General features: G+C 36.1%; 2 protein-coding genes across 3 annotated transcripts in view; one reads left to right on the top strand and one right to left on the bottom strand.

Moving 5' to 3' along the window:
• Positions 1-22,588, top strand: part of FBXO33 (F-box protein 33) — a 32,926-nt gene extending 10,338 nt beyond the window's left edge. Inside the window, exons 2-4 of one of the 2 annotated variants that reach the window (XM_004270003.4) lie at positions 16,358-16,468; positions 17,254-17,939; positions 20,529-22,588. In XM_004270003.4, the coding sequence (XP_004270051.1) occupies positions 16,358-16,468; positions 17,254-17,939; positions 20,529-20,800 (1,069 nt within the window). In that variant the 3' untranslated portion in view covers positions 20,801-22,588. The remainder of the gene's footprint in view (positions 1-16,357; positions 16,469-17,253; positions 17,940-20,528) is intronic. The other variant, XM_033428419.2, reaches the window with a different exon arrangement.
• LOC117201391 (39S ribosomal protein L33, mitochondrial-like) lies at positions 18,958-19,520 on the bottom strand. Its single transcript, XM_033428420.2, has one exon. The coding sequence runs from the start codon at positions 19,403-19,405 to the stop codon at positions 19,208-19,210; it is 198 nt and encodes a 65-aa protein (XP_033284311.1). The 5' UTR covers positions 19,406-19,520; the 3' UTR covers positions 18,958-19,207.
• Positions 22,589-27,454: the final 4,866 nt, after the last annotated feature.

Raw genomic sequence — 27,454 nt, 5'->3', positions numbered from 1 at the left:
TTTTCACTTTTCTGAGCAAATATGTTATTTTAGAGGTATTCCTAGTATATAATGTACTGAAAACTGATCTACACTATAAATCCATGATGTGTGAGGTATAGATAAAAAGCCCCTAGTTTTTGTCATGAATTAAGGTAAATAAACTATTCAACATATTTGTTGAATGCCAGGCCTTGTTCTAGTGACTGGGGATACAGCATTAATTAAAAAGCTGTGCCATCATAGAGCTTATTCTAGTGGGAAAACAATACAAATAAATAAAATATATAGTATTACAGTTGGTAATACATGCTATGACACAAAATGAACCAGTGAAGGGAGATGGGAACGGTGGAGGTGGGAAGGAGGGTTGCTGTGTAAAATGGGGACTTTAAGGAAGGTCTTAACTGCTGAAGTAGTATTTGAAGGAAGGGAGGGACTAAGCCATGTGTGTCTCTCTCTCTGGAAAGTGATTCCTGGGAGAAGTAGCAGTAAGCGGAGGAGTGGCTGGCATGGTTAAGTAAAACAGCATAGAACCAATGAGATGTAGAAAAGGTCAGCCAAGTAAGAGGGAGAGGTGATATGGAAATCAGTAGGCCTTTATTGGGCTTCTATAAAGACTTTGACTCTAACTGACAAGAGGAGCCATGAAAGGGTTTTGTGACAAGGAGTGACATGACCTAATAGTTCAAAAGGAATATTCTAGCTGCTGTTTTGGGAATAGTTTGTAGCAGGACAAGGGTAGAAGCAATGAGCTGGTTATGAGGCTATTGCAGTAACCCAGACAAGACATGATGGTGGCATGGACCAGGGTGGGAGCAGTGGAAGTGATAAGTAGTCTGATTATTTATTTTTATCTGGAGGCCTTCTAGAAGTAGAATGTAAGTATGAAAAATTAGATACAATTGTTCAGCTAACATTACAGTGCTCTTTTAATTGCTACTCCCTAAATATATCTATAAAGATATTTCCTTTGGCTGTTTTTATTCATTTTGTTTTCCTTTTGTGTTTAAAAAAAAAGAAGAAGAAAAGAAAAAAAAGGAAATACCTAGGCTTCGGACACAGTTTATTTTCTGAAAGCATGGTTTATCTTTGATATTTAGCTCCTTTACCACCGAATACTTTCAAGCAGGGCCCGGTTCATATAGGCCTTACGTAAATTAGAATCAGTTTGTTGAATTTCCTCAGAAACTTCTTGGCCTTCCTTACTGCAGTCATTTGGATTTTTTTTTTTCTCCTCTTCTCCTCCCTCACTTTCCTGCTTCATGTGAACCCATTACTGCTGGGAATTTGCCTAAGTCTGGCCCACATATGGGCTGTGGGTTCAAGATGGTAGGACTAAGTGGAAAAGAATAAGTAAGTGGTACTCTGCACAAGGCTTCTTCCCTTCCTTTGTCCCAAATCTCTGGTCTTATCACTGTTAATGCTATGTCAGGTAAATCTGTTTTTCTATCGAGAAACTCATCATGTGTACTCTTCTATTACATCTCTTAAGTGGACAAGGAAAAAGCAGGAAACAGGGGCCACACTTGAGCTAACTTTTAACCTGGTTTGTTACTCAGATGTTGCTGGTAACTTCCAAAAAGAATCTCGTTCTTAGAAACCTCAAAAAAGCAACTTTGGTTCAAGGCAAAGAAGAAAGGCTTCACCTGAGGCAAGAGACTTTGATCTTATGTATCTTAGATTCACCTTCTCAAGCCACACACCTTCTCCGTAACAAAGTCCTAGTAGAGTCACCACCATGTTCGTGGGGCAGGGCAAGGTCCAGTCATATTGCCAGTACTGCAGAGAGCTGAGTGGATGTGTTCTTGATGGTCCTTAAAATCCTAAACTAGTTCTCCCAGAGAGCAGTACTGAACAACCATATGAGGTAGGCAGCAGTATTATCTCTATTTTAAGGATGGTGAAACTGAGACACAGAGTAGTTAAGTGAGCTTGCCATTTACACAATTAGAGAAATGACTGCCTTTTTTTTCAAATTTTTTAGTGAAATTTTTGAACACACGCAAAACTAGACAATGAACCTATTATCCAGATTCAGTATTTAAAGATTTTTGCCACGTTTGCTTTCTTTTATCTGTACTGAAGTATTTGAAAGGAAATCCAAGATATAGATGTCATTTTATACTGCACACTTCAATATAAAATTCTGAAAATTATGGACATTTTTATATATAACCACAGTGGCATTAATACACTTAACAAAGTTGTCGATAATTCTTTAGTCTCACCTGATTTTTTTTAATTAGTCTTTTTAAAACCTTTATTTCCACTCCAAGAGTCTAAACTCATAGACATTTGTAATTTAATCACAATAACTTTTCATGTAATTGGCACACAATACATATTTTGACAACTGAATGAGCAAAGAGTAGGAGAGCAGTCTGTAGACTAAGTTTCTAAATTATAAGTACTTAACAATCTGACTTCACTCTGAATCTGAAACTGATGACTTTTAAAAATAGGATTAAAGAGGAATGCAATTAGGTTGAAGAAATTCATTCTCTTTTTGCAATAGTATTAGAAAGATTGATTATCAAACACTTTATGATTTTGTGCTCTTTCACAGCACATCTTAGGATTTGCAAAGGGACTATTAAGTAGGTTGTATCCTATTAATATTACCATAGGAACAGAGCTAAGTTGATTTGAAGAATTAAGATGAAAGAAAATATTTCTAACCAACTGAACTGTTTTCCCAGTATGTTTTTGTTACCTGCCTTCTGAGCAAAGGCATGTTGTGGACATTGTGCAGGAAAGAACTCAGTATTGTATACCTGGAACTAAAACAGAGATCTTCCAGACAGTCTCCTTATATTAATTTACTAACATGCAGGGCGTTAATTTTTTTTTTTAAGATTTTGATGTGAATTAAGCTTTTATGAAGGTGAAAGCTATGTAAAGCTAATCTAAAGTAAAAATTCACCAGAGGTAATTCTAGTAAAATGTGAAACATCCTTTTACAAAATTGGAATAATAATATATATGTGGTTTTGAATAAACCTTTAGCCAGACTCATCAAGAAAAATCTCAAACAACCTAAACTTACACCCAAAGAAACTAGAAAAAGAAGAAAAAACAAAACCTAAAGTTAGTAAAAGGAAATAAATAATAAAGGTCAGAGCAGAAATAAATGAAATAGAGACTGAAAAAATAATATAAAAGATCAATGAAACTAAGAGCTGGTTCTTTGAAAAGATAAATAAAATTGATAAACCTTTAGCCAGACTCAGCAAGAAAAAAGAGAGAGGGCCCAAATCAATAAAATCAGAAATGAAAAAGAAGTTACAGCCAAACACTACAGAAATACAAGGATCCTAAGAGATTACTACAAACAACTCTACACCAACAAAGTGGACAAGCTAGAAGAAAAGGACAAATTCCTATATATGTGCACTCTCCCAAGACTGAACCAGGAAGAAATAGAAAATATGAAAGGACCAATGACTAGTAGTGAAACTGAATTTCATTTTTTTAAAAAACAGCCAATAAACAAAAGTCCAGGACCAGATGGCTTCACAGGTGAATTCTACCAAATGTTTAGAAAAGAGTTAACACCTATGCTCTCAAACTGTTCCAAAAAGTTGCAGAGGAAGGAACACTTCCAAACCCATTCTATGAGGGCAGCAGCATCCTGATGCCAAAGTCAGAAAAAGACACCACCCTGATACCAAAACCAGAAAATGACACCACAAGAAAAGAAAATTACAGGCCACAGTAATTTTCAAATTTCTGTGTTGATCACTGATCAACATAGATGCAAAAGTCCTCAACAAAATATTAGAAAACTGAATTCAGCAATACATTAAAAGGATCATACACCATGATCAAGTGGGATTTATCCTAGGGATGCAAGAATGGTTCATTATCCATATATCAATCAATGTGATACAACGGATTAACAAATTGAAGAATAAAAATCGTGTGATCATCTCAATAGATGCAGAAAATGCTTTTGACAAAATTTAACATCCATTTATGGTAAAAAACTCTCCACAAAGTGGGTATAGAAGGAACAAAGTAAAGGCCATATATGACAAGCCCACAGCTTATCATCAGACAGTGAAAAGCTGAAAGCATTTCCTCTAAGATCAGGAATAAGACAAGGATGCCCATTTTCACCACTTTTATTCAGCATAATATTCAAAGTCCTAGCCACAGCAGTCAGACAAGAAAAAGAAATGAAAGGAATCCAAGCTGGAAAAGAAGAAGTAAAACTGGCACTGTTTGCAGATGACATGATACTATATATAGAAAATCCTAAAGACACCACCAAAACCTATTAGAACTCATCAATGAATTCAGTAAAGTTGCAGGATATAAAATTAATGTGTAGAAATATGTTACTTTTTTATATACCAACAATGAACTACCAGAAAATGAAATTAAGAGAACAATCCCATTTACCATCACATCAGAAAAAATGAAATAACTGGGAATAAATCTAACTAAGGAGGTGAAAGACCTGTATTCCAAAAACTATAAGACATTGATGAAAAACATTGAAAAATGACACAAAGAGAAAAATATACCATGCTCATAGATTGGAAGAATCAGTATTGTTACCATGCTACCCAAAGCAATTTACAGATTCAGTGCAATCATTATCAAAATACCAATTACATTTTTCACAGAACTAGAATAAATAGTTCTAAAATTTGTATGGAAACACAAAAGACACCGAATAGCCAAGGCATTCTTGAGAAAGAAGAACAAAGCTGGAAGTATCACACTCTTTGATTTCAAACTATACTACAAAGCTACAGTACTCAAAACAGTACGGTACTGGCACAAAAACAGACACATAGATCAATGGAACAAAACAGAAAGCTCAGAAATGAGCCCACACTTATATGATCAACTAACCCACAACAAAGAAGCTAAGAATATACAATGGGAAGACGTATAAAGGCAGCCTTTTCAGTGTTGGGAAAACTGGACAGCAACATGCAAAAGAATCAAACTGAACTATTTTTTCACACCATATACAAAAGTAAACTGAAAATGGATTAAAGACTTAACTGTAAGACCTGAAACCATAAAAAGTCTAGAAGAAAACATAGGCAGTATGCTCTTTGATATCAATCTTAGCAATATTTTTTTGCATATGTTTCCTCAGGCAAGGGAAACAAAAGCAGAAATAAACAAATGGGACTACATCAAATAAAAAGCTTTTGCACAGTGAAGGAAACTATCAACAAAACAAAAAGGCTGCCAACTAAATAGGAGAAGATATTCACAAATGAGATATCCCATATGGGGTTAATATCCAAAATATACAAAGAATTCATAAAACTCAACATCAGAAAAACAAAAAACCCAATTATAAAACGGGCAGAGGAGCAGAACAGACATTTTTCCAAAGAAGACGTACAGATGACCAACAGGTACATGAAAAATGTTCAGCGTCACTAATCATCAGGTAAATGCAAATCAAAACCACAATGAGATATCACCTCACACTTGTCAAAATGGCTCTTACCAAAAAGGCAACAATAACAAGTACTGGCAAGGATATAGAGAAAAGGGAACCCTCCATGCACTGTTGGTGGGATTGTAAATTGATGGGGCCACTATGGAAAACAGTATGGAGGTTCCTCAAAAAATTAAAAATAGAACTATGATATGATCCAGCAATTTCATTCCTGGGTAACATGGTAAAGAAAAAAATTTTAAGGGTATCGTATATATGTTGTATACATACATATGTGTGTATATATGACAACTTATTTTAAAGTTTATAAGAAGAAGCAAAAGATCTAGAATAGCCAAGACAATATTGAAGAAGAAGAACAAAGTCAGAGGACTGAGACTACCTGACTTGAAGACTTACTGTAAACTATACTAATCAAGACTGTGGAATTGATGAAAGTCTAGATAAATAGGTGGAACAGAATAGAAAGCCCAGAAATAGACACACATAAAGTCAACTCATCTTTGACAAAGGAGCAAAGGCAATATGATAGAGAAATATAGTCTTTTCAACAAATAGTGTTGGAACAACTGGACATCCACATTGGGGGGAAAAAAGAGAATCAAGACACAGACTTTATATGTTTCACGATAATTAGCTCAACTTAGGATCACAGACCTAAGTGTAAAACATAAAACAACTCCTAGAAGATAACAGGAGAAAACTTAGATGATCTAGGGTTTGGTGATAACTTTTTTGATACAATATCAAAGGGATGATCCATGAAAAGAAGAATTGATAAGCTGGACTTCATTAAAATTAAAAATTTCAGTCTGTGAAAGACACTGTCAATGGAATGAAAACCCACAGACTGGGAGAAAATATTCATAAAAGACATCTGTTAAAGGCCTATTGTCCAAAATATACAAACAGCTCCTAAAGTTCAATAATAATAAAGCAAACAACCCTGTTAAAAAGTGGGCCAAAAAAAAAAAAAAGTGGGCCAAAGACCTTAATAGACATCTCATCAAAGAAGATATATAATTGGCAAATAAGCATGTGAAAAGGTGCTCCACATCATATGTCAAATTAAAACAGTGAGACGCCACTACACACTTATTAGAATGACCAAAATCCAGAACACTGACAACGCCAAATGCTGATGAGGATGTGGAGCAACAGGAACTCTCATTCACTGTTTGTGGGAATGCAAAATGGTACAGCCACTTTGAAAGACAGTTGGGCAGTTTCTTACACCACTAATTCTCCTCCTACCATATGATCCAAATATCATGTTCCTACCCAAAGGAGTTAAAAACTTTTTTTGTCCACACAAAACCCAGCACACAGGTGTTTATAGCAGCTTTGTTTCTAATTGCCAAAACTTGGAAACATCCAAGATGCCCTTAAGTAGGTGAATGGATAAATAATCTGGTATGTCCAGACAGTGAAATAATATTCAGCACTAGGAAAAAAAAATGACCTATCAAGCCGTGAAAAGACATGGAGGAAACTTAAATGCATATTAGCAAGTGAAAGAAGCCAGTCTAAAAAGGATATATACTGAATGGTTCCAACTATATAACATTCTAGAAAAGACAAAACTATGGAGACAGTAAAAATATCAGTAGTAGCCAAGGGCTAGAGGGAATAGAGGGAGGACTAGGTGGAGCACAGAGGAATTTTTAGGGTGGTGAAGCTTTTCTGAATGATACTGTAGTGATGTATACATGTCATTTTGCATTTGTCCAAACTCATAGAAGGTACAGCATGGAGAGTGAACTGTAATGTGAACTATGGGCTTTGGATAATATTGATGTTTAAATGTAAATTCATCAGTTGTAACAAATATACCACTTTGGTGGGGGATGTTGATAATGGGAGGTTATGTGTGTATGGAAGTAGGGGGTATAAATGTGAGGAAATCTGTACCTTCCGATCAATTTTGCTGTGAATCTAAAATTACTTTAAAAATAAAAAAAGATGTGTATGTATGTTTAAAATTCTTCTCTAAAAGATGATTAGACCAATAAAGCATCTTCTGATAGTTTGTTTTCAGAGAATTAAACTTAGTATACCAAAGCATGATTAGCCTTGATATTGTTTATATCGCAGTCAACTTTGTGTATTAGTCCATGACATGAGAATTATCTTGGTTTTATCTGAAGAAACTACGGGATTTTAAAATACCAGGATTTAACTAGCCTGCGTTCTTAATAGACAAAAGAAATTTATAAATTCCATATGCTTTCCACCCACTTCCCCACTTGAATCTGAAACAAATTACCCTCTATTTCAGCAGTACTCCTTTGCATTTATAATTATTTTCATATGCGAAGGGCTTCTGACTCAGAAGCAAGAAGATTCTGCATTAAAAAGAAAATAGGGGGGGCTTCCCTGTCGGTCCAGTGGTTAGGACTTCACCTTCCAATTCAGGGAGTGAGGGTTCAATCCCTGATCGGGGAGCTAAGATCCCACATGCCTCACGGCCAAAAAACCAAAACATAAAACAGAAGCAATATTGTAACAAATTCAATAAAGACTTTTAAAATGGTCCACTTCAAAAAAAATCTTAAAAAATAAAGAAAAGAAAATAGGAAACAATTAAGGCTTCCATTATTGTATTTATCTTATACCAGGTTATCTGTGAAAGAATCCAACAAAGTAAATGAAATTTGCCCATTTGCTTAGAGTTTTACTTGGTATTTATGTAGGTTTTTACAGGAAAATACAGCCTAGAAATATAAATTATCCTTAGAGAATCCTAAATTGAAATCACCCTGGGAGCTAGTATGAACAGTACCAAAAAAAAAAGTGCCAAATTTAAGAGGCCTTTTTATTTATTTATTTATTTATTTATTTATTTTTTGGTCTTTGTTGCTGCTCATCGGCTTTCTCTAGTTGTGGTGAGCAGGGGCTACTCTTTGTTGCGGTACATGGGCTTCTCATTGCAGTGGCTTCTTGTTGCAGAGCACAGGCTCTAGGCGCGTGGGCTTCAGTAGTTGTGGCATGCGGGCTCACTAGTTGTGGCTCGCAGCCTCTAGAGTGCAGGCTTAGTGGTTGTGGCGCACAGGCTTAGTTGCTCCGCAGCGTGTGGGATCTTTCTGGACCAGGGCTTGAACCCGTTTCCCCCTGCATTGGCAGGCAGACTCTTAACCACTGCGCCAGCAGGGAAGTAACTAAGAGACCTTATTTTCTTTGAGAGATTAACTGAGCAGACAGTCTAGCACTTCTGTGAAGAAAAGGTTGGGCTAGAATTTTTTGAGGATGATTAAACACTATATATATGACAAAGTTCTTTAAGAATTTCCAAAGTAAAGCATTTTAACTTTCACCAGAAACGGGGAAACTCCATGTAATTTATGGGTTTTGGTTTTGGTTTTGGTTTTGGTTTTGGTTTTTGACAGCTTTGACTTAGGTTGATTAAAAAGTAGCATTTCTGATTAAAAAAAAGTCTTTTTCTTAGAATTTGAAGGCTTGCCAACAAAATTGACAAACACTCAACACTCTAGGCCCAAAACAAATTAGGTATTGGTCCTAACATAAATGTACTTAAATTTTGCTTCTCCTTTTACTACTTTTGTGTTAATCTTTATAGTAATCTCTGTCATTAGCCGATGGCTGCTTGTTCTTTCTTAACTTACAGAGAGAAGTAGCTCTTAGAACTTGGCAGTTGTGAGAAGGGGTATACGTTCGTAAATGTGGTTAGTATTACATTTTAAGTGTGGACGGGTCATGTATGTAAGTCTAGAGTTTTTGTTGTTTTTGTTGTTTTACTGTTGTGTTTTTTAACATCCCCATAGGACTCTAGGCCTAGGTCAATGGTTCCTGATCTTTTTTGGTTAATCTTTGAGGAGCTGATGAAAGCTAGTGATCCTTCTCCAGAAAGTGCACATAAACACAATGTTTTGTCAACAGTTTCTAGGATGGACTTCAGCTTAAGAGCCTATAAATCCTTGTTTTTGTATCATTTGGATGTATTTATTTATGTAATATTGGGGGGGTATTTTTTTATATTTCTTAAAAATTTTTATTACAGTGTAGTTGATTTACAATGTGTTAATTTCAGGTGTACAGCAAAGTGATTCAGCTGTATATATACATATATTCATTTCAGATTCTTTACTTATATAGGTTATTACAGGATATTGAGTAGAGTCCCCTATACTATACAATAGGTCTTTATTGGTTATCTATTTTGTATATAATTGTGTATGTTAATCCCAAGCCCCTAATTTATCCTTCCACCCGATGTTTCCCCTTTGGTAACCATAAGTTTGGTTTCAAATCTGAGTCTGTTTCTGTTCTGTAAATAAGTTCTTTTGTATCATTTTTTAATTGGATTCCACATATGAGTGATATCATCGTACTTCATTTCGTATAATAATCTTTAGGTCCATCCATGTTGCTGTAAATGGCATTATTTCGTTCTTTTTTATGCCTGAGTAATACTCCATTTTATATATGTACTACATCTTCTTTATCTATTTATCTGTCAGTGGACATTTAGATTTCTCCCATGTCTTGACTATTGTAAATAGTGCTGCAGTGAACACTTGGGGTGCATGTATCTTTTCGAAGTAAGGTTTTTCTCCGGATATATGCCCAGGAGTGGGATTGTTGGATCATATGGTAGCTCTATTTTTAGTTTTTTAAAGTAATCTCCATACTGTTCTCCATAGTGGTTGTACCTATTTACATTTCCACCAACAGTGTAGGAGGGTTCCTTTTTCTTGACACCCTTTCCAGCATTTATTATTTGTAGATTTTTTAATGATGGCCATTCTGGCCGGTGTGAGGTGGTACCTCATTGTAGTTTTGATTTGCATTTCTCTAATAATTAGCGATGTTGAGCATCTTTTCATGTGCCTCTTGGCCATATGTATGTCTTCTTTGGAGAAATGTCTATTTAGGTCTTCTGCCCATTTTTTGATTGGAGTGTTGCCTTTTTGATATTGAGCTGTTTGCATATTTTGGAAATTAAACCCTTGTGGGTCGCATTATTTGCAAAAATTTTCTCCCATTCCGTGGGTTGTCTTTTCATTTTATTTATAGTTTCCTTTGCTGTGCAAAAGCTTTTGAGTTTAATTAGGTCCCATTTGTTTATTTTTGTTTTTATTTCCATTATTCTAGGAGATGGATCCAAAAAATATTGCTGCAATTTATGTCAAAGAGTGTTCTGCCTATGTTCTCCTCTAAGAGTTTTATAGTATCCAATCTTACATGTAGGTCTTTAATCCATTTTGAGTTTATTTTTGTATAAGGTATTAGAGAATGATCTAATTTCATTCTTTTACATGTAGCTGTCCATTTTTCCCAGCACCACTTACTGAAAAGACTGTCTTTTCTCCATTGTATATTCTTGCCTCCTTTGTCATCAATTAGGTGACCATAGGGGTGTGGGTTTATCTCTGGACTGTCTGTCATGTTCCATTGATCTATATTTCTGTTTTTGTGCCAGTACCATACTGTTTTGTTTACTGTAGCTTTGTAGTATAGTCTGAAGTCGGGGAGCCTGATTCCTCCAGCCCTGTTCTTCTTCCTCAAGATTGCTTTGGCTATTCAGGGTCTTTTGTGTTTCCATACAAATTTAAAATTTTTTGTTCTAGTTCTGTGAAAAATGCCATGAGTAGTTTGACACAGATTGCATTGAATCTATAGATTGCCTTGGGTAGTATGATCATTTTAACCACGTTAATTCTTCCAATCCAGGGACACAGTATATCTTTCCATCTGTTTGTATCATTTTCAGTTTCTTTCAACAGCTCCTTATAGTTTTCGGAGTACAGGCCTTTTGCCTCCTTAGGTAGGTTTATTCCTAAGTTGTTTTTTTTTCTCATGTGATGGTAAATGGGATTGTTTCCTTAATTTCTCTTTCTGCTATTTCATTGTTAGTGTATAGAAATGCATCAGATTTCTGTATATTAATTTTGTATTGTACAACTTTACTGAATTCATTAATTATTAGAAAGGTACAATCTCCCAACGGAACCAGGAAGAAATAGAAAATATGAACAGACCAATTACCAGTATTGAAACTGATTCAGTAATTTAAAGACCCTCAACAAACAAAAGTCCAGGACCAGATGGCCTCAAAAGTGCATTCTACCAAACATTTAGAGAAGAGTTAACACCTATCCTCTGAAATTATTACAAAAAATTGCAGAGGAAGGAACTCTTCCAAACTCATTCTATGAGGCCACCATCACCGTAATACCAAAATCAGACAGAGGTATCAGACAAGAAAAGAGAACTACAGGCCAATATACTGATGAGCATAGATGCAAAAATCCTCAACAAAACACTAGCAAAATAACTCCAACAATACATTAAAAGTATCATACACCATGATCAAGTGGGATTTGTCCCAGGGATGCAAGGATTTTTCAATATCCACAAATCAATCGGTGTCATACACCACATTAACAAATTGAAGAATAAAAACCATATGATCATCTCAATAGATGCAGGAAAAGGTTTTGATAAAATTCAACATTCATTTATGTAAAAAAAAAAAAAACTCTCCAGAAAGTGGGCATAGAGGGAACATACCTCAACACAATAAAGGCCATATATGACAGAGCCACAGCAGCTTGGAAACCCTTTCCGGGCCATTATCTGAAGCAGTCATAGTGCTCATCTCATTTTATTCCATCCTTCAGTGATCACAGTCCTATATTGTTTATTGTCCAGTGTGTGAAAACAGCTGTCTCACATATTTTGTCCACTTTTCTTGTTGTTTACAGTGGGAAGGCAGTTCTTGTAGCTGTTTAATCCTTTGTGGAAGAAAAGCTTCTCACACATGTGTTTTAATACCACAAAGGACAGTGTTATGGTTATACAGTGATAATTAATGGAAACTGGGTTGGAAGGAGAAAAATACTAAGATTGTGTGACTTGTTTAGGACTCTCTGAACATTATTAGAAATCGAATGTGAAATCTTTATTTTCTACTTTATATAAAAACTTGTTCTCCAAAAATAAATATTCTTTTAGATACAAGGTCTTAAATTTTCCTCTCTAGAAGAGGCTATCAACATCTGCTCTGAGAAGCAAATCAACCTCTTTATAATTCATGGATGTGGTGGCAACTTCAGAATAAAGAAAGGGTAAAAGGGAAAGTACTTTAAAAGCAGTCATAATTATATATATAGCAGTGTACTTTGGAGTCTGATATGGTAGCCATGCTCTCAGGAACAGTTTTATAACCTTTTTTTAAATGGGAAAAAAGATTTAAGTAGGTGTCTTCCTTTGAAATGTTTTTAAGAATACAGTTTCTTTGGTAATCACATGGAAAGTTCATTAGGATTTTTAGAGTGATTAAATATTTTTTTAAGTCAAGAAAATATTAGATTTTTTCCATTAGCAATCCTAATATATTCCTTGACATGTTCTACATTGGTTATTTTATAACCTTTTCCCATTTACCAGTATGATTCTTAATGCTTTTGTTCTTGATTTATGTGGAGTCCTCTTATATCTTAAATAATGACTGTAGCATTTGTTACAAATTTTTTTCTCATTATGTTGGTTTGCCATTTTTAGTATACTATTAAATATCAAGGTTTTTATTTATATATAGTCAAAATTTTACCTCTTCCTTTCTGATTTATTCTATTATTTCTAGGCTTAGAAAGCCTTATCTCAGAAATTAGATTAAAATTCATTACATTTTCATGTACTTGTTATGTACGGTTTTACTTTGACTTTTTAGTATGTAATAATATTTCTGCAAATTATTTTGGTCTATTGAGTCAGAATTGGCTCTAATTTGATTTTTCTCCAAAACTGCTAATCACTTATCCCAATGCCATTTATTAAATATGCCTTTCCCTATTGATTTGTAATACCTTCTTTATCATTTATTAAAATCTTTCATGTAACAGGGTCTACTTTTAGCTATCTGTTCTATTCCGTTGACTTGTCTTCTTGTTTTTCTGCTAATACTAATACTGATTTTGACATTGTTGGCCACATAGTACGCTTCACTATCTGGTATGAAAGTCCTTCATCCTTCCTTCTCTTGCTAATCAAGAGCCACATCCATTCTCCTCTACCTTTACCTCTCATCTGGAGGCTTTTATGTATTCTCTAGTCCCTTCTGTTACTCCTTTTCATAGCATATTTTTTAAAATATTTGTATCCACTATCTCTATTTCTAAACATCCAATCTGACCTCTTCTCATCACACTGTACAAAACAACTTCCATTCTGATCACCATGTTGCTAAGCCAAAGGGACATACATGTCTAGTCCTCATCTTATGAGACCTCATGACTCTGCTGTGGATCACTTTATTCTCTGTAAAATACTTATCCCTTGGTTTCTGTGACTTCCGTATTTCTGGCTTTTCTCCAACTTCTGACCTCTTCTTTTGAGCCTCATCCTTCTCTAATTATTGGAATTCCTCATAACTTAAATTTTTGCTTGCTTTTCTTCTCATTTATGCTCTTTTCCTAAGCCCCATTCCCCCCATCCATGACTTCAATTATCATCCAGATAACTGCTCAGCTCTAGAACTGGAATAGCCTACTTGACATCTTAATTTGACTATCTTAAAGGCACTCAAGCTCAACATGTGCAAAATAGAGCTCATAATCTAACTATTCTACCACCTCACCTCCACCCCGTAAGCCCCCCAAAACCCTAATTAATTTCTGATTCATTTCTATGAATCCTTGTCTGAATGAAAAGCTCTACCAGCTATGTAGTTCCACAACCTCAAAAATTTAGGAGTTATTCTTGACTTCTCTCTCCCTCACCCCTTTATAGCTAATCCAGGACCTTTTCCTGTCCATTTTAGTAACTAAATATAGTTTTGAGACTGTCTTTTTTCCTTCACCTCTACCACTAAAAATCCAGTTCAGGATACCACTTTTTAATCTCTATTACTAAAATACTCTCTTAACCAGTCTCCCCACTTAGACTCTGCCTCCTGCCAGGCTATACCAATGCTACAGCAATATTTTCCAGACACAAATTTAATCATTATTATTTCCTGCTTAAAATCATTTGGGGGCATCTCATTATTTTGAAGGCAAAAACCAGAAATTTTTATTTAGCATATAACTCAGTCTACCTCTACAACCTCATTTCACTTTATGTTCACACTCTCTGTATTCTAGATTCCTTTCCTTGAGTGTCTCAAGCTCACTTTGTTCCTTTCAACTTCAGAGGCTCTGCATATGCTTTTCCTTTTCCCTACAACAGCCTCTCCTCATGCTCCTTCTCCTGGTTAGCTCCCACATTTCCTTCAGGTCCCGTTTTTCATCAGTTTATTTAGGGAAGCCTTTTCTGACTTACACAGTGTCAGATACCCCCATTAAGATGTGACACCATGTGCTTGTCCTTCACAGCGCTTGATCCCTGTCATGTCTCTGATGGAGCACACAGTGCCTGGTATTTAGTAGGCCCTCAGAGAAAATTTGGTTGAATGAATAAATGAATTAATGATTTATTCTTCAAGCTAAGTTTTAGAATCATCAGGTTTTTTAGTGAAACTAAGGCTATTAATTTGGGAAAATGTGACATACTATCAAGAAGTGTTATCTTTCGTTTACTTAAATCTTCTTTTGTCACTCTTGTGATCATACATTTCTTATTAAAGTTATCCCAAACTTCTGTGTTACAGATGTAATCTCTAGTGCTTATGTTAAAAAGGAAACAGCAGACCCAAAATGGAGTCACTTATGCTAAACCCTGTGTCACCAAACTAAGACTTAATACCTAGCGCAATTGCAGTTTCAGTCTACCCCAGGAATGTAATCAGTCAACCTGGTCAGCATTAGTAAGGTAATCTGCCCTATAGGCCCTTCAGTTCCCTTTAGGAGGGTGACCATTGCCTGCAACAGTGCATTATTTGCTAATAATTTACTTTTTCTGCCCCCTTTCCACCTTTAAAAGCCTTTCCTTTTCTACAGCTCTGCAGAGCTCCTTTCTGTTTGCTACATAGGATGCTGCCCGATTCATGAATCTTTTTTTTTTTTTTTTTTTTTTGCGGTACACGGGCCTCTTACTGTTGTGGCCTCTCCCGTTGCGGAGCACAGGCTCCGGACGCGCAGGCTCAGCGGCCATGGCTCACAGGCCCAGCCGCTCTGCGGCATGTGGGATCTTCCCAGACTGGGGCATGAACCCGTGTCACCTGCATCGGCAGGCGGACTCTCAACCACTGTGCCACCAGGGAAGCCCCATGAATCTTTTAATAACCAAGTTGATCTTTAAATTTACTCAGTTGAATTTTTGTTGTTTAACCATTATTATTAGCATTTAGGAATTTTTAATCTTTATTCTGTAACCAACTTTCTCCTACTTTATTTAGAATTTTACTGTTAGAAAAATATGTTTTGTAGCTAAAGTTACTAAAATTGAAAGATTTTTACATATTTTTTTTTGATAAGCTGTACATTTGGTCATAAAACTGGGGAAGGTTCTCTAGATTTTAGTTAAAGAATATTTCTTACTGAGACGATATCTCCGGGGCAGTGCCCCACCCTTGAGCATTTAACACACTAAGTTAACTGGTTTGGGGAAATTTTATATTACAGTTAACATATATATAAAACTTAGAGCTTAAATAGTTCTTTCATGTGTCATTTTGTTATTTATTCACCCTAAACCTTTAAGGTAGCTAGTATTATTACTGATAAAGAATTGAGTCCCAGAGACTTTAAGAAGACTTTTTCCTGGTCACTAAAACATTGAGTTTCTGAACTAATTGTTATGCCTCATTCTTTAACGCTTATGCTATTTCTCTTGTATCACATTGCTTTTCATTGTATGTTAAAAGCAATCTGAAAGTACTTAATTGGATTCTAAATTATAAGATAGGAACATCTCTAGAATATTGGATTCTAAGTTATAAGATAGAAACATCTCTAGAATATCCCTTCTGCATATTTTTATTTTTAACATTTATATTTTTATGTTAATTATTTAGACAATTACTTTAAATTACTTCTCTTGTAGGAACCTCCAGAAGTTTAGCCTTTTTGGAGACATAAGCGTTCTACAGCAGCAAGGAAGTTTGTCAAATACATACCTCAGCAAGGTGGACCCTGATGGCAAAAAAATTAAACAGTAAGTTACATAGTTAGTGGAAAGGGACTCATATTAATAACAATTTCAGTTTTTTCTGAAAAATTAGAAGATACAATTAGAAGAGTAATGATACTTGTTTCTGAAAAGAACATCTACCCTGGAAATGTCTTAACTATGAAATACAGTGATCAATACATGCCATTCCATCTCATAAATCTTTCAGACATATCAAAGAATTTACTGGGTAATTATTGCTATTTAAGACTGTTATTACTCTACTTGTCTTTGCTATAACATAAATTGTAAATCATCAGTCTTTTCTGACGTACTGGTGTAAAATGCTCCTTTACTTGAAGAACATATTTCTATATGTTTAATATATCTATTTGTTTAGTACTTCTTATTCATTATATTTTATAACTTTTTTTTTTTTGCGGTACGCGGGCCTCCCACCGCTGCGGCCTCTCCCACCGCGGAGCACAGGCTCCAGACACGCAGGCTCAGCGGCCACGGCTCACGGGCCCAGCCGCTCCGCGGCACGTGGGACCCTCCTGGACCGGGGCACGAACCCGTGTCCCCTGCATCGGCAGGCGGACTCGCAACCACTGCGCCACCAGGGAAGCCCCCCATTATATTTTTATGTGAATTTTAATGATAATATTACTTGTAGGTTGAACAGAAATTAACTAATGAGAGCAAATGGATCTCAACATTGTATGCCATTTAATTTTCTATTTTCAAAAATCAGTGTTAAAAAAAAAAATCAGTGTTAAAGATTAGAGCTAAGTCTTAACAGGATCGTGTGGCATGTGTTTTCCTTACAGAATTCAGCAGCTGTTTGAAGAAATACTTAGTAATAGTAGGCAACTGAAGTGGCTGTCTTGTGGGTTTATGCTGGAAATAGTAACCCCAACATCACTGTCATCTCTCTCAAACTCTATTGCCAACACCATGGAGCACCTGAGTTTACTGGACAACAATATTCCTGGTAACAGCACCCTTATCACCGCAGTAGAACTGGAGCAATTCGTGAATCTACGCTCACTTGCCCTGGATTTCTGTGACTTTACAGCTGAGATGGCAAGAGTCTTAACCGATAACAACCATGTGCCTTTGCAGCGACTTTCTCTCCTGGTCCACAATGTTTCCGTGATGCACAAGTCTCTGGACAACATGCCAAATGATGAGCATTGGAAAGCCTTGTCAAGAAAGAGCACCAACCTCCGAGTCTATATAATGGCTTTTGATATCAAGAGTGAAGATATGTTAAAGATTCTGAAACCCAGTATACCACTAGAGAGGATTCATTTTGACAGCTACATCACTTGTGTTTCAGGAGCTATTGTTGATCTTATATCTAGGCAGTATGACAAGTTCCTCACTCATTTTATATTAATGAATGATGTGATTGACACATCTGGTTTTCCAGATCTTAGTGACAACCGAAATGAAGATCCGTTGGTTTTATTAGCATGGAGGTGCACAAAGCTCTCTCTTCTGGCAATTCATGGTAGGTGATTTTTGTTCACTATAATTTGATATTGATATTACACCTAAAACATTTTATACCAGTAAAAAGATAGCACTGGCATTTATACTGTCAAGAACTCTTATTAACAAGTTGATATACAGATTTTTATACTTTTTAACATGTATAAGATATACCACTTTTACAAGTGGAAAGTCATATTTTACCCTAAGTGTAGTGTTTTGTTCCAGCTCTCATGTTACTTTTTTCTTTTACCATGTGATTGATGGTATTCACAAAAATGGCATTTGAAATTATCTAAGAAAATATACATACATATCCACCTGCAGTAGATATATTTCTTTCTCTAATCATAAGAGCTCTTAAAAATATAACACAGAAGGAAGAAGAAAGTATGATTTCTTTCATGCTCACTGCCTAATCTTCTAGATTCTAGGTATCAACATGTTAATTTGTACAGTATTTTTTAAATGATGGTTCTCTTGGCTGGGATATATTCTTTTCTTACTGGCGGGCCTGTCATCTTGCTGTGAACTGTTTTCATTTGGAGAGCATTCCTCTTCTTACAAGTTTGAAGAACATATTACTTCCTTTCTGTAACTTATAAGACATTTAAAGAATACAAAATAGGAAGTCTCTATGAACATCTTAAACATACTTTATTATCTCTGTTTCATTATTTTTGAATTAATCTTTTAGCTGCATTTGAGCGGGAGTATATTTTGCTTTTCAAGTTTTGCTTTATAATTTGGCCAGTCATCAGAGGTAATAGCAAAGAATAGATCAGTATTGAAGGTAATAAATAAATAAGGATTTTTTAATAGGATGAAGAAATGGCAGGTTATTGAAAATTAATTTAAGCCAGTCTTTTTAAACCTTTTTTTTTGGGGGGGGTGCTGTGCCACGAGGCTTGCGGGATCTTAGTTCCCCAACCAGGGATTGAACCCGGACTCTGGCAGTGAAAGTGCCAAGTCCTAACCACTGCACCACCAGAGAATTCCCTAAAGCTTTTTTCTTTTCTTTTTTTTTTTTAAACAGGCTATTTTAATATTTTTATTAAGGGCTATAAAAAATCCAGAAAGATAAATAAATGTGATGCAATGATATATGTCCTAATATGAAGAACTTTCTTTCACTGCATTGTTTTCCTTCACAATGGCCTTCAAATCACAGGAGGCAGTGATTCCATGCCATTTCCTCTTCTTTCATTACACGCTGCAGAATTTCTGAATCAGTATCCCGCCCTCAGTCTTCTCATTTATAAATCAAATTCATTTTCAATCCATTGTTTAGAGGGAGCGTATTTTTTTCTGTTCCACAAAGAGGACTTTTTTTTTCACTAGTGGATCATAATGCAAGACAGTCAGTTTCTCCTGCAGTCGGCTTCTCTTAGTGTTGAAGGAAAAACCTCTTCCAGCTTGGCTCAACATTTTCACCAGAATTGTTTTTGACTTGGTCTTGACAAAGGTGACCGCGGACAGGAACATGGCGACAGCAGCCTCGGTAACAGGTCCAAATTCCTAAAGCTTTTTTCTTTTATTAAGAAGTAAAATGTAGCTACAGCTAAAGCTCCTCCATCTATTCAACTTTATTCCTTTCCAGAGGAAAGGAATTCTAACGTTAGTACCTATCTAAAGTTAGTACCTATCTAAAGTTAGTTAGTACACTATTCTAAAGTTAGTACCTATCATTTCATTCTAAAGTTAGTACACTATTCTAAAGTTAGTACCTATCATTCCTATATCTGTTTTATACTTTATATATTTGCTACTGACAATTAACAGTTTATCTTTAAAGTATCACTTTATAACTTTGGACTGTGAAGCACCATAGGAGATGACTTTTACTAATGAAAAATACCAGTTTACTATGTATTGTTTCGTTTTTTAATTTTTATATATTTTATTTATTTATTTTTGGCTGCATTGGGTCTTCGTTGCTGTGCATGGGCTTTCTCTAGTTGCAGTGAGCAGGGGCTACTCTTCATTGCGGTGCACAGTCTTCTCATTGCAGTGGCTTCTCTTGTTGCTGAGCACGGACTCTAGGCACGCGAGCTCAGTAGATGTGGCTCGTGGGCTCAGTAGTTGTGGCTCGCGGGCTCTAGAGCGCAGGCTCAGTAGTTGTGGCGCACGGGCTTAGTTGCTCTGTGGCATTTGGGATCCTCCTGGACCAGGGCTTCAACCCATGTCCCCAGCATTGGCAGGCGGATTCTCAACCACTACGCCACCAGGGAAGTCCCCTATGTATTGTTAATAGATACATACATATGAAATAAAACTCTTTTTTTTGATACGACACTGTCAGAAGCTATAAAATGATACTTTAAACTTTAAATGTCTTCAGTTTGACTAACTAAAATGATATCAGAATACGATTACAGCACCTATCTGTTCACCAGTCACAGTAATATTCTTGGAGACAGTATCAAGTTTCTAGTCTTTTTTTCCCTGAGCTAAGCAATCATACTTCCTTTCAAATTTCAGCATATTTTTAAAGGCAAAGGACCCCCAAAGTACTAAGTGAGATACAAATTTGTGGAAAAGACTAACTTATAAAACAGACAAAATAAAATGCAAGGAAATGACTGCTTCTCTTTTGCTTATTTTTAAGGTTACACAGTGTGGGCACACAACCTCATTGCCATTGCTCGTCTTCGTGGCTCTGATCTAAAAGTACTTGAAGTCACTGAAGAAAGCATTGATTTTGACCAAGGTGAACTGGCCGACCAGGATGTGGATCCAGTACATAACCTTATTGAGCAGGTATCCCTGGGCCTAGGTCAACCTTGGCATGCGATCATGGACATCGAATCACTCAGTGTCTTCACTGAACCAAATCGTCATTTTTACAGAGAGATGCAAAGCTTCAGCGAAGACATTTAGCTTTTTTTAAATGTACAATTCCTGTGGTTACATATGCAAGTAGGGTCCTATTACGTTTTTTTTCTTTCAGTAGTGTGAATTAATCCCTTTGTGCTGTGTTTAATCAGTATTAGCTTTATAGAATTATATATGTATATTCTACTTCTTGATCAAAGAACGTAGTCAGGTATTGGTTTAGAAGTTCAAAGTGACAATGTATAGGGCTTTCACGGTTAATGGACTTGTTACCAAACCTTAAGAATATACAACCGAAGGTTGTCTGAGGTTGCTGGCTAACTTTATTTTTTCACTGAGTTACTCTGCCTTTTGATGTTTTTATTCTTTGTGTGTCAGAGCTCAGGAGCCAAAATATTTTTATACATATATAGATATATATCCATAGCCTGGTGGATTTGTATGCAATGCACTGCATTCATTCATTGTGTGATAGCATTTCATTAATTTTTCTTTGAAATGGAAGGAGGGAGGATAATACAATCCCAAATGCGTTATCTTTAACAGAAAAGCCAAGCCTTTAACTTTCATTACATATATAATAGTTGATATCACCAATTACCATTCTCAATTTTGTATAGTACTAGGTTAGAACACTGCTGAATCCTTTTTTAAATGCATTTACATCAATACAAATACTCAAATTATTGGATTTTTTTAAACTATGTCTGACATAATTTAATTCATCAATTACATCATACATTCAAGTTAGCTTTTTAGCCAAGATTTCAAATAGTGGAGGAAGAAAGAAACAATATTCCAGGGTAAAACCTCCTAAATGAATATCAAAACACAGAGTTTGTAAACACACATGCTTGCAAACAAACATTAGTCGTGAAATCCCTAGCAACAAGTCACTGGATTTTTCTCTGTCAGCGCGCGTGTCAGCTGCCAAAGAATAGATTTAACTGAAGAAGTGCCCACATGCTGGCAGGGGCTGGCCCACTCTGGCCAGCCAGATACTGCTAGATTGTAATATTTAAGGTCGAATTTCGACCTGTGGTACACAGCTGTGCTGTGGCTCAGTCAGCAACCTCAGAACTCTGAAAAACAAAAAAAAAAACAAAACAAAAAAAAAAGAAAAAAAAACCATGCACCTGTTTCACTGTGAATAGTGAATGTAAAGGAAAGAAAGGAAAAACTGAAAGCTTGTTCTATCACAGGTATGAGCTGCTATGTTACATGAAGAACATTCCATGAAGTATGTTTTAAAACCTTGTTATATCTGAGAGGCTTTAAAAGCCGACTTAACTGTTTCAGGGCAACCGCGGTACAGACGTGGTCTCTGTGAGACTTCCACCTGACCCCAGTTTTAAGTGGTACGAATGTTGTGCATTTAATGTTAAAGGACAGTCTGCAATAATAAAGTAAGTAGCCAACGTGGGTGCCCAGCAGTGCTGAGACCTGGCTGCTCTAGTGTAAGCTTTGGAAACACAATTTATGCAACAAATGTCCAGATATGATTCTATTTATGGAAAAAGTTTATATGTATTTTACAAATGGTTTTACCATCTTATATTAAAATGACCTTTTGACAGGTGTGCACTGTTTTGTCTCCAGTGAGCACATACCATGCGGATTTTATATGTACATCAGTAGTGTGAATCCACTGGCACAGTGTGTGTAAATGCCAGATGTGGTGAGATTTTATCTTATAAATGTGATCAGATAAAATAACTCCTGACAGAAACTGTAAGGAAACCAGCTGAATGTTTGACCTGATGACTGATGTTGTTGTATGGTTTATGTTAAATGTATATTCTTTTAATCAATGAATAAAGCATTAAAAAGTGATCACTGTAACATTTTATTGTTCATGAAGCATGAAAACCTTTAGTGTTAAATAAACTGCAGTAATCCTTATAATGTGTATAATCATGTTAGCTCCTATTGTATTCTGATGCAGCAAAGCTTAAATTTGAGAATATATCATAAAACCTATAGGCAGAATAATTTGGAGGGTTTTAATTTTTTTTAACTCACTATGGTAAAATATAAGCTTAAAAGCAAACAACAGACTGTTTAGCACAAAATCCAAGTGTATTATGCATTTAGAGTACATTATTTATATTGTAAAACTTAATTTATAGACTATAGGAACTTCTTATTTTTAAAAATTCCTCTACTGGGTGAAGAAAGTACTTCAGTATGCCAGTACTAAATAGTTCTTAAACCCTTATACTGCTTTAGTTTGGCTTTGTCATCTCCATTCTTGGTTGCTGAGGCAAACTGCTGTGGTTGATGAGAAAGAAAACGGCTGCTTTTCTTTCTTCCTTCTCTTCTTCCCTAATCGTTCCAGACACTGCCTCTTCTAAGCACTGCCTCATCATGGAATAATCTGGTGTTCACAAAGAACTGTCATTATACCTATTGCTCCCTTATTTCATGGACATATCTAACCCCTTTGGATGAATCAACATGTCTGTGTATTTAAGGACTTCCCAGATGGCTCAGTGGTTAAGAATCCGCCTGCCAGTGCAGGGACACGGGTTCGAGCCCTGGTCCGGGAAGATCCCACATGCCACGGAGCAACTAAGCCCTTGCACCACAACTACTGAGCCTGCGCTCTACAGTCCGCGAGCCACAACTATTGAGCCCACGTGCCATAACTACTGAAACCCACGCGCCTAGAAACTGTACTCCGCAACAAGAAGCCACCACAATGAGAAGCCCACGCACAGCCACAAAGAGTAGCCCCCCGCTCGCTGCAACTAGAGAAAACCTGCGCACAGCAACAAAGACCCAACGCAGCCAAAAATAAATTAATTAAAAAAAAAGTCTGTGTATTTAAAATACCAAAACAGTACCCAAAACATATGAAAAAAGAAAGTCTATTAATATATATATATGTAGTATACAAGTGAAGTTGCACATAGTAAAGCAGTAAACTGGGAGTGTCGACCTCTGTTTTCTCCACTAAGCTCTGACTCTAATGCTACATGAGCACAGACTCTTCCTTGACCCTCACTTTCCTCATCTGTGAAATGAAGGATTCACCTTGGTTACCTAAAACTGATTCTTTATTGAAAGTTTCAGCTGTTAGGCTGACAGCTTATAGAAATGTACAAGGTCATCTTTGAACAAACGTTATTAAATATTTTCAAAACACAGCTTACTATATGAAATTTATGTATCTAAAATTACTTTCCCATTTCCTCCACCACCCTGGGAATAAAGAAGTTAGGGAGCTGGTAGGGTGGGGCTTGGGAAGGACAGTGTGCTTATGACTGAACACACAGATTCAGCAACTAACTTGCTTGAGGCTTATACAATAGCATGAACCAAACCGGATTGTTATGAAGCCAGTAGTATTAAATGGTGCTGATGGAGTAATATACAGCAGGTGTGAATAATACCCAAGAGTTACACCACATTGTCTATATCAATGCTTCCTAAGCTTTTTCATGTCCTGACACATAGAAAATATTATGCAGCATACTCGTTTAAACTAGAAGGAATTGAAGCCAAAAAAAACCCAAAAAACATTGTTTTCTTTATTATATAATTGATGAGAAAAATAAAATGCAGAGGCTTGGAGGAAATAATTGCTGAATTTGTATAAAACTGTCAAATAAAATCTTGTCAAATGTTTTAACTTATAACCTATTAAAAATTTTAACATTCCTACCAAGAGAAACACCCCACAAATGGGTGATAATTTTTAAACCTTTCTGTCCACAACATTCAAAAATTTATGCAGCTGAAATTATACTTATGAAATCTAACAGCTTTAAATGTAATGGTAAGTGTAATGTTGAGATTTCTTATGTAATGTAAATTAATTTCAAATTCAAGTGATTTTTTTCACTACGAATATTTCAAAATAATGATGAAGCTCTAATTTTTACATACATAACCCTGCTGCTAGTTTAGCCACCGTTGAGAACACACATCAGCCACCAACATGCAGAAGTATCTGATTTATATGCAAGCAATTCAAGGCCTGCAGGGAGCCCTGCTCCCCCCTCCATCTTGCGACCCCCTCACACCCACCAGCTCCATCTGGAGCTTCACACCTGGGCTTCCTACCTGCTCTTCAAACATTTGCAGCATACTTCTCTCACAGCTTCATAGACCCCCGTTGTCCACGATGGACAGTGGAACACTGCATCTGGCAAGGGAGAAGTGAGTGCCTGGGTACAATTACAAGTACACATCACTCTGGTACACTTATGATTACATTGCCATAGTCATTCCATACTTACTACCATTCATCTATTTTAAAGATGCCCTAAGCTCCTGATCATCTATTTTAAAGATGCAATAAGTTCCTGATCATTTGGAAATTTTATATCATTTTCCTCCTTAAACCCATATATTGTATCAATTATTAATTTACTGCCTCAGCTCTGAAGTCACCCTTCAATATATTCCCTCCAATAATGGAACTCCTTTAAGTAACATACCTTTATAAAGTCAGCACAATGTTAAGTTTTTTCAGTAAGGGCCATGGGGGATATGGTAGAAGGCAGAGGTTCTCCTGTAGTTCCCAGGGCAGGCCAAGGTAGGCCAGGGTAGGCAGCCTGGATATAAGACTTGCGGTGGAGCCTCCCCCAGCCGTGGTCCCTCTGCCACCTTGCAGCCTCAGCCTGACCTTCCTTCACACAGAAACTAGAGCTGCTATATAGCTCATATGCTTTGAAGGCCTCCTGCCTGCACTGGACTCCCATTCCCTGCCCTGAGCAGCCTGCATGTCATGTGTGGCCCACCCACTGGCTCTGAAGACCTCCCCATCCCTGGCATCCACACTCCCACTGCACACCCAGTGCCAACGGGAGCACCCTGGCCAGTGCCTATTGCTTGCTCAGCATCTCCAGACCAGCTCAGGCCTTGTGGATTCAGCGATCTTCTCTGCTATCCTGGGAGTTGAAGTACACCTTCACCAAAGAGGGCTGAACCCCTTCCAAGTTTGTCCTACCATGAGTGACCTCCCTCAGCTCTAGGGGCTTATATACAGTTTCCTCACATTTTGTAATTATTCTTACCACAGTTAATAATTCTTTATATTAAACTTTCCCAGTTTGAACTACTGTGTGCTTTGTCTCCTGATTTGACCCAGACTGCTACATATATCCTTTCCAACTATCCCACAGCTTTTTATGCAAATGTAATGCTTTTTGTTAGTCTTTCATTGATTACTTACATATTTTCTGCAAAAAAAACCCATAGAATTTAAAATGTGTGATTATTTTCTTAAAAGCCATGTTAAATTTTTTCTCCTACTAGATTGTATACATATTAAATATAATTGATCAAAAATATTATAAATTTAAATTAGTATAAAGAAACTTATTAGAACTGCATTTCTTAATGAAATGGATAAGGCTGGGTCTTTTTGTTTTACCCAAATAGTTCATATTCCATGGATGAATATTACTTGTTCCTGACATGAGTCAGGTCCATCATTCATTCTATTCCTATTTTCATTTTTATAAAAACAAGTGCTAAAAATCTTTTTCACATAAAGTAGATGAGAAGAGAAAATTTTGTTACAGCAATGTCACCCATTCTTCGAACTTCTGAGCTTTTAGGACCAAAAAAAGCACTGGTCTATTACCAAAAATTATTTTAGATAAGTCAACTGGTTGAAAGCAATCACTAGAGTTATTCACTTTCTCAGCACTGACACCAATATTTCATATTGTCTCTTGAGCTCCAGAGGTTTACACACCTTAGTATGATGCATCATCATAAGACTAGGACCAGGTTAAAGGTGTGTGCTCATTTTATACACGCAAGAAGGGTAACTGCAAAATGAACAGTAGGAAAGGAGAATCTGCACCTTGTTCACAAGTTCTTCCTTAGGCAGAACAACTTTGAAGAAGAATATACATGGAAGGTGAAATTCTGTGAATTTTCCTAGAAGCATACCTGTATACTGCTCGGAAATTCTTTGCATACTCTGAGGGGGTGTACCCCAGTTTGAAAACTACAGCTCTAGAAAACTGCTTCTGTGACAAATATTCAAAGGCTTATTTCCACATTATTTATAACAAAAAGTCAGCAGCAACCTAATGACCATTAATAACAGAATAAAGTTATTGTGGCAAAGCCACACAGTGGAATACCACACAGTGGTCAGAATGAACTAACTTGACATACATTTCTTAACTTTGATGGATCTCAAAAAAATGTTGAGTAAAAAAAGCTGACTTCTAAAGGAGATATATATATATATATATATATATATATATATATATATATAAAATGAGGCTATTGATGTACATCTTTAAAAGGCAAGAAAAATAAACCTACATACTATACATAAACTCATTTAACTGGAAAAACAAAAAATATTCACATCGTTTTCACAAGAGTACTTACCTCTGCAGCATGAGGACAACTATCTGTAATGTTTTTTCTTGAAAAAAATTAAGGCAAATGTTAAATTTGCTCTCTAGGCAATAAGTAAAAGAGTATTCTTTATATTATTTTGTTACAGAAAACATTACAGAAAAAAACCTCAGCTATTTGGGGTGTGGCCAAGAATACACAAGTAAGTAAAAAAGGCTTGTGGAACCAGATTATTCCCTGCATTAATGCTTAAAAAGCATCAAATTCAGAAGAGCCACTTGTTTCCTTTTAGCTCATTTATTCTTATGTTCAGCATAATTCTAATAAGCCTGTTTGTCTTGTTTCTCAGTCTCCAGTAGATTAGAA

This window comes from Orcinus orca, chromosome 2 (assembly GCF_937001465.1).
Source record: "Orcinus orca chromosome 2, mOrcOrc1.1, whole genome shotgun sequence".
NCBI classification, from domain to species: domain Eukaryota; kingdom Metazoa; phylum Chordata; class Mammalia; order Artiodactyla; family Delphinidae; genus Orcinus; species Orcinus orca.
The sequence above is the reverse complement of the archived record's forward strand: the minus strand, read 5'-3'. Positions and strand labels throughout refer to the sequence as shown.